The sequence below is a fragment of the Raphanus sativus genome, chromosome 1 (assembly GCF_000801105.2).
Source record: "Raphanus sativus cultivar WK10039 chromosome 1, ASM80110v3, whole genome shotgun sequence".
NCBI lineage: Eukaryota > Viridiplantae > Streptophyta > Magnoliopsida > Brassicales > Brassicaceae > Raphanus > Raphanus sativus.
This window is the reverse complement of record NC_079511.1, coordinates 21662359-21674518: the sequence shown is the minus strand read 5'-3', so window position 1 is coordinate 21674518 and position 12160 is coordinate 21662359. Positions and strand designations below refer to the sequence as shown.

General features: G+C 32.2%; 3 protein-coding genes across 4 annotated transcripts; 2 read left to right on the top strand and 1 right to left on the bottom strand.

Annotated features, from left to right (window-relative positions):
- Positions 1-1900: 1900 nt before the first annotated feature.
- On the bottom strand, positions 1901-4398 carry LOC130495999 (uncharacterized). Its single transcript, XM_056987718.1, has 2 exons — positions 3949-4398; positions 1901-2737 (listed from the first exon to the last, which is right to left on the bottom strand). The coding sequence occupies exon 2, from the start codon at positions 2735-2737 to the stop codon at positions 2060-2062; it is 678 nt and encodes a 225-aa protein (XP_056843698.1). The 5' UTR covers positions 3949-4398; the 3' UTR covers positions 1901-2059.
- Positions 4399-9074: 4676 nt separating this feature from the next.
- On the top strand, positions 9075-9764 carry LOC108848348 (E3 ubiquitin-protein ligase SIRP1-like). The gene has a single exon (XM_018621688.2). It carries the CDS (start codon positions 9075-9077, stop codon positions 9762-9764), a length of 690 nt encoding a protein of 229 aa, XP_018477190.2.
- Positions 9765-10160: 396 nt separating this feature from the next.
- LOC108832875 (uncharacterized) lies at positions 10161-12142 on the top strand. Of its 2 annotated transcripts, none has more exons than XM_018606332.2 (11): positions 10161-10265; positions 10335-10427; positions 10493-10557; positions 10652-10706; positions 10784-10873; positions 10958-11042; positions 11116-11211; positions 11283-11467; positions 11557-11645; positions 11737-11836; positions 11932-12142. In XM_018606332.2, exons 1-11 carry the CDS (start codon positions 10212-10214, stop codon positions 11992-11994), a joined length of 975 nt encoding a protein of 324 aa, XP_018461834.1. In that variant the 5' UTR covers positions 10161-10211; the 3' UTR covers positions 11995-12142. The 2 variants fall into 2 exon arrangements, with proteins under 2 accessions (XP_018461834.1, XP_056843691.1); XM_056987711.1 differs by having other exon boundaries at positions 10169-10265; positions 10338-10427.
- Positions 12143-12160: the final 18 nt, after the last annotated feature.

The window sequence follows — 12160 nt, the reverse complement described above, 5'->3', positions numbered from 1 at the left end:
TCATGTTCTACTGCTCACGATTTTCTTTTCCTCACAAGACTCATCTGTTCACTGGTTAGATGGCGTCTATCTTATGTATTTGGCCAATACGCCCATCTCATACATTCTTTGGGCTTAACTCCACGTCCCATTTTATTCTCTATGAGTACTCTTACGTGGGTTAGTGATCCTCGCATATCTCTTATGCTCAAGTGCTTTCTCTTTATCACTTATGAGTGTATGTATGTGTCGACACCTTATATAATGTTCCATCGCATTCTATCGCGTTCTAGACATGATACAATCGATTGAGATTTTATTATTATCAGGATCATTGAATACTTTGTAGTTTGCAAAGCTACATTGTATGATTCCTGTACCTTAGGACCGGCCGGTCTTATCTCATTGTCTAGTATGGTTTCTCTTTCATGAACCCGGATCTATCATTATGAGCACCTTTTCTCTTTATATCTGAGGTTCCTTACATATGGAGCATACTGGTCTATCTTGTATAGACTTCTACAGCAACTTGATTATGTCTCTACTAGGACATTTATATAGTGGTGCTAAGCTGGTATGACTTAGTCATTCTTTCGGGTCTGTCTGGCTATCATTTTTTCTTTGTTTATGGACGTCCAGTACATATATATCTGGTCCGAGGATCTTTGCCAAGACTTGGATGGTTAAAACCATTCCACTTTCACTTTCTATTTACCAGCTTATAGCTTTCTCCATGATGTTGGATAGTCGGATTCATCTTGTATGTAATCCGTGTACCTTGGCCACAATATGATCACCTTTGTTTGGCTCATGGTCTCACTGAATTCGTGGGAGAAAGATCATGTTCTCTTATCCAACATATATTCCTGATTTTCATCTCATCCTTAGATGAGGTATTCCATCCTAGATGGCACATAGGTATGTGGTGGTTTATTCATAGACTCTTAGGATGGTCTATGATTATGACCCTTTAGCATCTTTAGACGGGAATATCTATGCTCACTTTATATGGCCTGATGTATCTTATCTTTCATACATGTATTCTTGTGGTGTACCCAAGCTTATAGACTTTTGAAGTCTCAACCTTATAGGTTATGCCTTATACGGCCAAGCTATAATGCCTTATTGCCTTCAGCCAGGCTTATCATGTTCGGGTTTTATAGTATGGTCATGGACCACACGGAGTGTTTATTCTCCCCCTCATGAACATGCTATAAAATACGTTTGTTTGTCCTCACTTAAACGTAATGCTTGGACGGTCAGCATGGTTTTAGACCATGATACACGAATTTGTGATCTGGTCATGATCACGGGTTTTGTTCTCACTATCCTCATGATCAGATTATACTTTCGTGTTGCTTGGAACAATGAAGCCTACTGAGTTTCCCTTGTGTACATGTTTCACAACGTGAGATCTTATGGGATAACTCTTTGTGCCTTATTAATCAAGTTCAGTCCAAGATGGCTAATCCGGTCATGCCATAAAGTGTATAAATTCGTTGGTGAACCTTACTGGTTACCTAGGCTTTTATGCCTTATCACACTGATCCTTAGCATAGTTTTAGATCAGTAGGGAGAATGTAGTCTCGACCTCTTTTATATGTATACCTTTAGCGATTTTCATAAGCTAAAGGGACATTTCCTTTTGCTTTGCCCATTGGTTTATTATAGAAACCATTTTGATGTGGCTTGTAATGCCATTTCGACCTTTACTCCCTCCTCGGCCATGATTGGATCTACAACCACGGTTATTGTGGTATCCTTGTCCACGGCCAGTGGCGATTTTGGGTCTCTCTCAATGGGTCTTAGGTGAAAAATTTCGTGCCTCTTAAGGCCATGCCTTAGGCGTGGTGGTCTATACTCTTCTCGAGTTTTCATTCTCATTTGTCAATCAAAAATATTTTTCAAGCAAATCAATCAAGATAAAAGAAAAACTTTTATTAATGCTATGAAATTTGAATGACAAATTATATTTAAAAGAAAACACCAAATCATAAGTATGAAATCAGAATGTCAAAAGGCTTAAACAATAGCCGGCCAGTCCATAATAACATCTTGGACGTGGCTCACATTTGGTTCTCTATTCAATGAATAAACCAATCTCATCATCTATATGAGTCCACCCGAATTTTCTTTTCTTAGTTTCTTCAGCATCACCGTATATCATCTCACATTGATACTCGGCACTTATCTCCATAACATAGTCGAGTTTGTCGAGGTTGACTTTCCTTTTCTGCTTCTTTTTCTCAAGAGCTGAAAGGTATGAGAGAAGGTCGTAATAGGTTGTGAAACCTTTAGCCTTATGTGATAACAACACTTCCTTTGAATGGATAGTGTCACGAGTCTTGCTTAACAAGTCATAGTTTGTTATCACTTCACCACATAGTTTAAGACTATAGGTCATTCTCATAAGATCAAAGTGATAGTCATCCACGGATTCATAATCCTGGAACCTCAGAGCCTTCCATTCTTTCATGGACTCATCTAGTAATGGCTCTAAGAACATGGTGTTCAATCTCGACCAGAGATCGTAAGGATCGTTGATGTAGCTGCACTCATCATACAGATCCTTCACGAGATGCTTTCTCATTATCAAAACAGCTCTACGCCTTTGATATGCAAGGGTATCATTGCCGTATTTGATACACTTCCCAAGTCCTTTAGACTTTAAATCGGCTGAAGTGTTCATCGCCCAATCAAGGTAATTGTCTCCATTGAGATCAAGGGCTGGGTAATCCGAGTGATGGAGTCTCGACATCTGAATCATATCAAAATGATTTGTTTTAGTACATACAATTTTCTGATGCCATTGGCTATCCAAGAAATAAAAGGCACTCGGCCAGTATGTAAACAATAAAGCCATATGGCTTGTGTGACCAATGCCATTCGGCTATTACACAATTAAATCACATTGCCAGCAAACAAATAAGAGGGCCATACGGCCAGTTTGCATTCTCTTTGGAAATTTACTTTCTCATAACTCATCCATCACTTAATCAACTTATTTGATTTATAAATCCCTTGAAAATAGTGGGATGGAAGAGTGCATGGTTTAGCCATACCATATGGTATGCTACATCGACCCATGCGGTTTAATGGTCTAGTAGTACCATTCAGTACACATCCTCGACCAAATAAAACGGATCGTGATTTAGCTGCACTGTGGTGCGCATCATCCATCACCGGTGATTGTGGATCACCGTGGATCATCGAGGATCACCGTGGATCACCTCGGATCACTGATCATCGTAGATCATCGCGGATCATCGAGGATCATCATGGATCATAGATCAACGCGGATCATCGTGGATGATCACCGTGAATCATAGGTGAAAAATCTAGTTGCACCTGAGGGTGAACATCATCGACCATTGATTTTGTTTTATGGTCTAATCGTACTTAAGAGTACGTATCATCGACCTTTACTTCATATGGTCTAGTCATACCTATTGGTATGCATCATTGACCTAAAAGAAAATCATGGTCTAGCCACACTATGGTGTGCATCATCGAGCAAAAGATGTGGAAAACATTAACCTTATGTTTTGTTTGGACATATAGCGTGTCATCCTTAAAGGGGTATCACTTGTTGTCCATTCAAAACAAAAGCCATGTAATCACATGCTTTATATTTTAGGGTTTAGGGTTTCTTAAAATCAGATTTAAACTTTAAGGATTAGGGTTTAAAATTCAAATCTGTTTTTAGGATTAGGTTAAACATTGACCTTAAATTTTGTTTGGACATATAGCGTGTCATTCTTAAAGGGGTATCACTTGTTGTCCATACAAAACTAAAGTCATGTAAAACTATTAAGGGTTTAAGGTTTTGATTTTAAAATAAACAAGAACTAAAATCAACCAAATCAAATCGCAAATTTTTTTTTTTTAAAATCGGATTTAAGATGAAGAGAAGTTTGAAATCCAAATTGCTTGAACCACAAGTAAAGATTAGGGTTCTTGAGATCTTACCTTAATCTTTGCCGATCTTTTCTTCTTGGTTCCTCTTTTAGAAACCTTGAATAATCAACAATGAAAGTTTCAAAGTTGGATTAATATGAGATCTAAGAACAATAGATATCGAAATTAAGAGAGATAAGGAGTTGGCGGCTATTAGGGTTTTGGATGATTTTTGACGGCGCGGCTTGCACTGGGAGGTGACGGCGCGTCTGGAGTCGGATTGATGCGTGGTCTGCGGCGCTGGATTCGTCTCGTCAAGAGCTTCAATTTAATATATTACTCACAGTCTGGATCCTTACGGTTAGGGAGATATTTCGGTTTGAAGTTGCGGCTGAAATTAGGGTTTTTGTGGTCGCTGGATTTTAGCTAGGGTTTAGAGTCTCGTGCTGATAACGTGTTCTAATCCTAGTGTTCTTGTCTTAGAATAGATCGAACTAGAGAGAGAGAGAGAGAGTCGTATGACTTAGAGAGGAATGAATTGTTCTTATTCCATGAGTAATGAGTTCCTTATATAGGATTACATAGCTTGGAGACAAAGTCTAATAACTTGGAGTAGGGAACAAGTAACTTGGAGTAGGGAACAAGTAAATCTAGAACATTCCATAATAGACATCACACAATATTCATAACAGATTAAACTAAGAGGAGCATCAGTTTTCATATCTTTTCATAGTGAAGATGACTAGTTAGATGTCTATTTTATTATAGTTGGTTGTATTTTGTACATTAAGAGTGAAAATCCAGTGTTATAAAATTGTGTATTTGATAAAGAAACTATCAATTCTAATTGGATTGAAAATACTCAACTCTTAGTAATTAAACCAATATTCTTTTTGGGTTTGATAATTCTTTCTGGTTTGAATCTGGGTAAACCGATTTATATGTTGGAAATTTGGAGTACGAATAACGGTAGAATAGAAACAAGATATAATTTGAATATGGTACATACAAATAATCTATATAGGCATATTTTCTCGAGATTTTAGAAAATAATTTATATAAATAATCTATATAGGCATTAAATATATCTCAGATTTTTATCAATATAAATTGATGAAATGTTAAGAGTGTATATGGTTTTTTTGTTAATTTCGAATTTAATAAGAAATGAAATAATTATAGAAAATTTGTAACTAATTCAAAAACATAAGGATAGTATAGAAAATTCATTGATGAATAGTCATATAAAAAAGAGTTGGTTTTGGGTTTGACTTGAAAAGATGGGTTGGTTTTGAAAAACTCCTAATTATTAAACCAGATTTGACCCGATCGAACCATATCGGACCATGACCCGAATAATTTCCGGTTCAGATTCCGATCTGGCTTTAAAAACACTACTCACCAGAGAGACCTCCAAAGAAGATGAGTGAGGAGAAAATCAATACTATTAAAACAAGAACATGATCTATTGATATAGGTATGATCCAACTATTTTAATATAATTATTAAACTGTTAAATTAATTATTATAAAAAATATTATACAAATAAAAAATAAATATAATTAAAAACACAAATATAAAAATTAATTTTTTTAAAAAAATGTAAAACAAAAAAATATATATGCCCTTTTAAGAGAGGATCAGAATCTAGTTAAAGCGTGTTAAAACAAGGCACTAATATTGACATACTAGTTGTTTTCCTGCACCATGTACAGTGATAAATTTTTAAAAAATTAAGTTTTATTTAAAATTGAAATTTATTAATATTATATATTTTATTATTTTCGACCAATATTTAATATAAATTTGATTTAATTAAATATAAGATTAAGATAAATTTTTTTATTTAAAATTATATTTAAGAATATGTATGTATATATTTAAAGTTTTAATCTTAGTAACTTTTTATCTATTTATTTTGGTTATATATATTAAATCAACTTATATAAATTACTAAAAAAATTCATATAAAAATTGTATAGTTATCAAAAATTAAAACTAAAAAACATTTATAAAATTTCTATATCTAAAAGAAACTAATGATATTATGATTACAAATTTATAATTAAAAAAAAATTGTAGAAATTTTTTAAAAATTTAGTAAAACAAATTGTATGATTTTAAAAATAAAATTCAATAGTATTTCGAAATATATAATTTCATATTTGAAAAAATTATTTTAGTGTTGATTTATGAATTATTACCATATTTTAAAAAGTTTACCAAAAATATAAATCGACATTAAATGTAACGTAGGAGTTATTGTCATATTCCATAAAGTTTTCCAAAAATATATATCAATACTAAATGCAATTGTTCATGTCATATTTAACTATAAGCCTATAAACCATGTCATCTTTTTTAAGTGTCATGTCATCTTTTTCTTTGCGAAAATGATTGTAGTAATGACACGTGTACAAATCACTTCGAAATTTAAAATTTCATAGTTGAATATATTTATTTTAATAATGATTTATGAGTTATTAACATATTCTAAAAAAAATCTAAAAATATAAATCGACAATAAATAATATATGAGTTATTACCATATTTTAAAAAGTTTACCAAAAATATAAATTAACATTAAATATAATTGTCCATGTCATATTAATCTATAAGATATGTCATCAATTTTATTAGCTATGTCATATTATTTTTGTGAAAATGATTGTAAAGAAGACATGTGGCAAAAACATTTCTCAAATATAGTCTAGAGGATTGGACCCGGATTCCCCCAATTATCAATAGGTCATTAACCACTTGCGCTTGTGAAGAATCATTGAACTCTTAAACAAACAAAACAATATAAACCATTGGACCTTGATTTGTTATGTGTAATTGCAAATAGTTATTGCTAACAGTTTCACTCTTGTATAAATGTATTATACAGTTTAATAATTGTGAAAAGATATTATGTATTATTTGTTTAAATTTTTAGTTTTATATTTTATAATAGTGTATTTTTAAGTTAACCATGTAATATGATTGTTAAGTATAATTTCATATTTTTATAAATATAAAATACTAAATGAGTATAGGATATATAAATAGTTAATTATATGTTAGTAATACATAATAATTTGATTAATTATTTTTTGTCATCAATTGGATTAATTAATAATGATTTATAATATTTTTTCTTATTATTTACGAATATAACTAGGTGTTTTGCCCCAGTTGCGGGCTTAATCATTTTACAAATTACTAAATAATTATATTATCAATTCGAGAACCATTAAAATAAATTATTTTCATGCCTTTGATATATTTAATAATTAATTAAATATTAATTTTATATACAATAAAGTTTTTTTAATAAAATATATTTATTATGTAAAAAATTTGAAAATATTCATATATTCATAAAACTATATACATGGATGTATATTATTTTATAAATATTTTGATGTAAAATATTATTGGATTACATAATATATAATTTTGTAGATAATGATGGGAATCAAATTAATGAAATTCGTTTTTAATTTGTGAGTAATTCTATATTAACAAATCTAATCTAATTATTTATTAAAGATAATGAAGATTTTAAACGCTATAACTTTTAACATGAGAGAAAGAAAATCGCTTTGAATATAGTAGTATAAACTAAATGTTCTCTTTTGAGTTATATAAAATTGATAAATTTTCTTGATTAATCTTTAATTATGTGTTTTCTGTTTTTATTTTAGTTTTAAATTTATTATTAAAAGATAATTTCAGATAAAAAGACAATATATATGTATATATATTATATTATATTTTTAATATATATTAGGTTTCAGATAATTCTTCTTCTTATTGTTATTATTATTTTTAATCATTTAAATTCATTTTTATTTTGGAGTTAATTTATATATTATTCATTAAGGGTATAAACGATATTAACCACTCTAACTTTTAACGTGAGAGCTCGAATCCAAAAAATCACTTCGCAAATAATAGTATGATTAATTAATAATGATTTATAATATTTTTTCTTATTATTTACGAATATAGCTAGGTGTTTTACCCGCAGTTGCAGGCTTAATCATTTTACAAATACTAAATAATTATATTATCAATTCGAAAGCCATTAAAATAAATCATTTTCATGCCTTTGATATATTTAATAATTAATTAAATATTAATTTTATATACAATAAAGTTTTTTTTTTAATAAAATATATTTATTATGCAAAAAATTTGAAAATATTCATATCTTCATAAAACTATATACATGGATTTATGTTATTTTAAAAATATTTTGATGTAAAATATTATTGGATCACATAATATATAATTTTTTAGATAATGATTAGAATCAAATTAATGAATTTTTTTAATTTGTGAGTAATTCTATATTAACAAATCTAATCTAATTATGTATTAAAAAAACGACGCTATAACTTTTAACGTGAGAGAAAGAAAATCGCTTTGATTATAGTAGTATAAACTAAATGTTCTCTTTTCAGTTATATAAAATTGATAATTTTTCTTGATTAATATTTAATTATGTGTTTTCTGTTTTTATTTTAATTTTAAATTTATTATTAAAAGATAATTTCAGATAAAAAGACAATATATATGTATATATATTATATTATATTTAACATATATTAGGTTTCAGATATTTCTTCTTCTTATTGTTGTTATTATTTTAATCATTTAAATTCGTTTTTATTTTGGAGTTAATTTATATATTTTATTCATTAAGAATATAAACGATATTAACCACTCTAACTTTTAACGTGAGAGCTCGAATCTAAAAAATCACTTCGCAAATAATAGTATGATGATTGATGAATAATTATAAAAAATAATTAATAAGATTACGTGGAGTCTTTGTTCAGCAGATTGTTTAAAAAAGTTTAAAGTATATATATGAATATATATTTCCTTTTCTTATATATTTAAAATGAAGAAATATTAAAAGATAGTGTAGTTCTGGTGTAATTCTGTTTTAATAAAATATTATATATTTGTTCTTTGCTCACCTAAACAATGATTCTATACTAGCACAACTGATTTTATTTGAATTCCCAAGTTCAGGCATAATTAGCCGCCTTTCCTGTCGGTTGCTTCGGTGTCGGTAAAAGAAAAAAGAAACTGTTGAGGTTATCATTCACTTATAAATACAACTCAACCCTAAAACAAAACACTAACTATTTTAGGTCTGTTTTCTTGGACTCGACTGATGGTGTTTCTCGAGTAAAGTTGCAATGAGAACAATTTTCGGCCACGAAATCGATAGCAATCCTCAACCGGAAGATGCTGCAACGATCACAGTCACTGCCACGATCTTTGGGGATGATGATGAGTTTGACACGCCATTCACGACTAGGTCGCTTTCCATACAAGATTTCTACGGTTGTGATGATGAGGACGAAGACTCCGACTGTCAAATCATACAGGAATTGAAGTGTTTCCTCGGGGTGGAAACCAATATCGACGACGACGTTATTGGTGAAGCGATGAGGAAACTAGTTGCCTACATTGACGGTGTAACTTGTCCCACAAGTAGTAGTGACTATTCTCTTGGATGTGCTTTATCGGTTCAGTTGGATCTTTTTCCTGATTCTCAGTCTCAGAATGAAGAAGCCATTCGAGTCTCGTTCGATGAGGCCAGTAATAACACCCGTTTTCGACCCGCGAGCAAGCTCGTGGTCAAAACCCTAATTAGGAAAGTACACAAGAAGAAGATCGAAAAGGAAAACAGGAACAAGAAGAAGAAGAAGATAAGCTTGGAAGAGTGCACAATTTGTTTGGAAGAGTTTAAGAATGGAGGAAGAGTTGTGCCTTTAGCTTGTGGACATGAGTTTGACGAGGAGTGTATTGTGAAGTGGTTGGAGACAAGTCATGTTTGTCCATTGTGTCGTTACGAACTGCCATGTGAAGATCAAATGAGTTAAGTGCGTGATAGGATTCACCACTAGTACGAGAATGTAGATTTGACTTAGGAGGGTTACTTATTGTAATGAACCTCTATTTAGTATATATATATATATTCCATCCGTTTGTTTTTGCTACTTTGAAGTATGTTTGTTTGTGTATACTTATCATATTAACATCTTTTGTTGTCTCAAAAGACTTGACTAACATCTACATTCTTTTATTATAACATTGATCATCACACTCTGATTTTATTCCGTAAGCAAGAGAGAATTAAACTAGACTTGATACAGTTTCCAACTTGTAAACGCTAACTACCTGTCATTGTAAAACACCCACCTAAGAGACACCATGCTGTTTGTCTTATTATAGAGAGAACTTCTTGCCGTCTTAATCATTTCGCCTTTGAAATAAACCACAAACAAAACCCGTCTCTCCTCCTTGCTCAGTTGGGGTGATTGATTCCAATGACGACGGTGACCGTCAAGCTTTCTCGGTCAAATCGTATTTATCGCTCTTCAGTAAGTCTCGAATCTCTTCCTTATAAAATTATTATAGAGAAGGAATTTTGAAATTCAATTGTTACACAGGAGGCAGTGGAAGGAAAAATCGTGATAAAATCTCCCAATTCGATTTCTCACCAAGCGATACGTTTATCCATAAATGGATCAGTCAATCTGCAGGTTTCACAAATTAGCCTTGTTTCAGTTTCAATTTCGACTTAAATAAATCTCTTCTTCCTCATCAGGTACGTGGAGGATCAGCTGGAGTTATAGAGTCTTTCTATGGCGTCATCAAACCCATTCAGATACTGTAAGCATTTCCCTAAGCCAATTATAAATTAAAAAAAAAAAAGAAACTTGGAGTTTTGACTGCTTCGTTTCTTGAACTTTTCTTTTTGTCATAGAAAGAAGACGATCGAGGTCAGATCTTCTGGGAGGATCCCTCCCGGAACTACAGAGGTAGAGTTTTTTTTTCAATAATTTTAAGCAAGCTTCAGAATCCAAATATTGAAACTTTGTTTTGTGTATGGTAGTAGATTCCTTTCTCTGTGAATCTGAGGGAGCCTGGGGAAAGCATTGCAGAAAAGTTCTATGAGACGTTTCATGGAACTAATATCAACATCCAAGTTAGTATTTGCTTTTCTGTTCTTTTCTGAAATGGATTAGTGGCTTTTCATCTGGAGAATTGATCCCAAAATTATCTGTGACAGTACCTACTTACTGCAGATATACCGCGAGGATACTTGCACAAACCTTTATCTGCAACAATTGAGTTTATAATCGAGAGCGGTAGAGGTACTGGATTTTTTTTTGTGGAGAAACTTGAAAATGTTTGTGATTGATTCTTTTTATGTATTTTTGGTTAAAGTTGATCTTCCTGAGAGGCCACTTCCTCCAGAAATGGTTATCTTCTACATCACTCAAGACACTCAGAGACATCCTTTACTTCCCGAGATTAAGACAGGTTTGTCGATATTGCCGTTTCTGTAAATCTTTTAATAAGAGAACTAACCGGACTATATTGTATCTCACTAGGTGGTTTCCGGGTTACCGGAAAATTAGCAACTCAATGCTCTTTGCAGGATCCACTTAGCGGCGAGCTAACGGTGGAAGCATCTTCAGTTCCTATTACTTCTATTGACATTCACCTTCTCCGCGTTGAGTCGATCATTGTGGGGGAGAGAATTGTTACTGAGACCTCTTTGATTCAATCTACACAGGTTCGTTTATGCAACAGTTGTATAATATTTGAAATTTCTTGCTAAGAGACTAAGACAGTGCTTCTATTCTATTCGTCTATCATGTTCAGATTGCAGATGGAGATGTCTGCCGTAAGATGACACTACCAATTTACGTTCTACTTCCTCGGCTTCTGATGTGTCCATCCATTTTCGCTGGGTAAGTTTCTTTGCTTCTTTCTAAACCTTAAATAGTAGTAACTGATGGATGGATTTTGATCATTGGTGTCCAAAATGTCCCTGTGGAATAGTCCCTTCTCAGTTGAGTTCAAGGTCTGCATCACCATCAGTTTCAAGTCGAAGCTAGCCAAAGCACAACCGAAATCTGACCCAACGGCTCCAAGACTATGGGTAAGAAAGAATCTCTATCTTCCCGTGTGTGTTATTTTTTCCTCGCTTATGATTTCGGTCATGGAAGTAAACTTTTCCATTGGAGCATTTTTCAGATGGCATTGGAAAGATTACCGCTGGAACTTGTCCGGACAAAGCGAGATCAGTTCAGCTGCTAATGAACAAAGCCAACATATCATAGTTTGTTGTTTGTTTGCTGTGCCAAAGCTGTATCCACGTGCCTGCTGCGTACTTTTTTAACGGTTTGAACATTCATGTCTGCGTGTAAATACCATTTGTTACGATTTTATTCCCCCGGCCCAAATATTTGTTGCTATGTAGACA

Coding starts and splice junctions, on each gene's coding strand:
- LOC130495999 (XM_056987718.1), bottom strand. CDS start 2,737: ATGTCGAGACTCCATCACTCGGATTACCCAGCCCTTGATCTCAATGGA.
- LOC108848348 (XM_018621688.2), top strand. CDS start 9,075: ATGAGAACAATTTTCGGCCACGAAATCGATAGCAATCCTCAACCGGAA.
- LOC108832875 (XM_018606332.2), top strand. CDS start 10,212: ATGACGACGGTGACCGTCAAGCTTTCTCGGTCAAATCGTATTTATCGC. Junction 10,874..10,957: donor GAACTAATATCAACATCCAA/GTTAGTATTTGC, acceptor TATCTGTGACAG/TACCTACTTACTGCAGATAT. Junction 11,468..11,556: donor CTTTGATTCAATCTACACAG/GTTCGTTTATGC, acceptor TATCATGTTCAG/ATTGCAGATGGAGATGTCTG.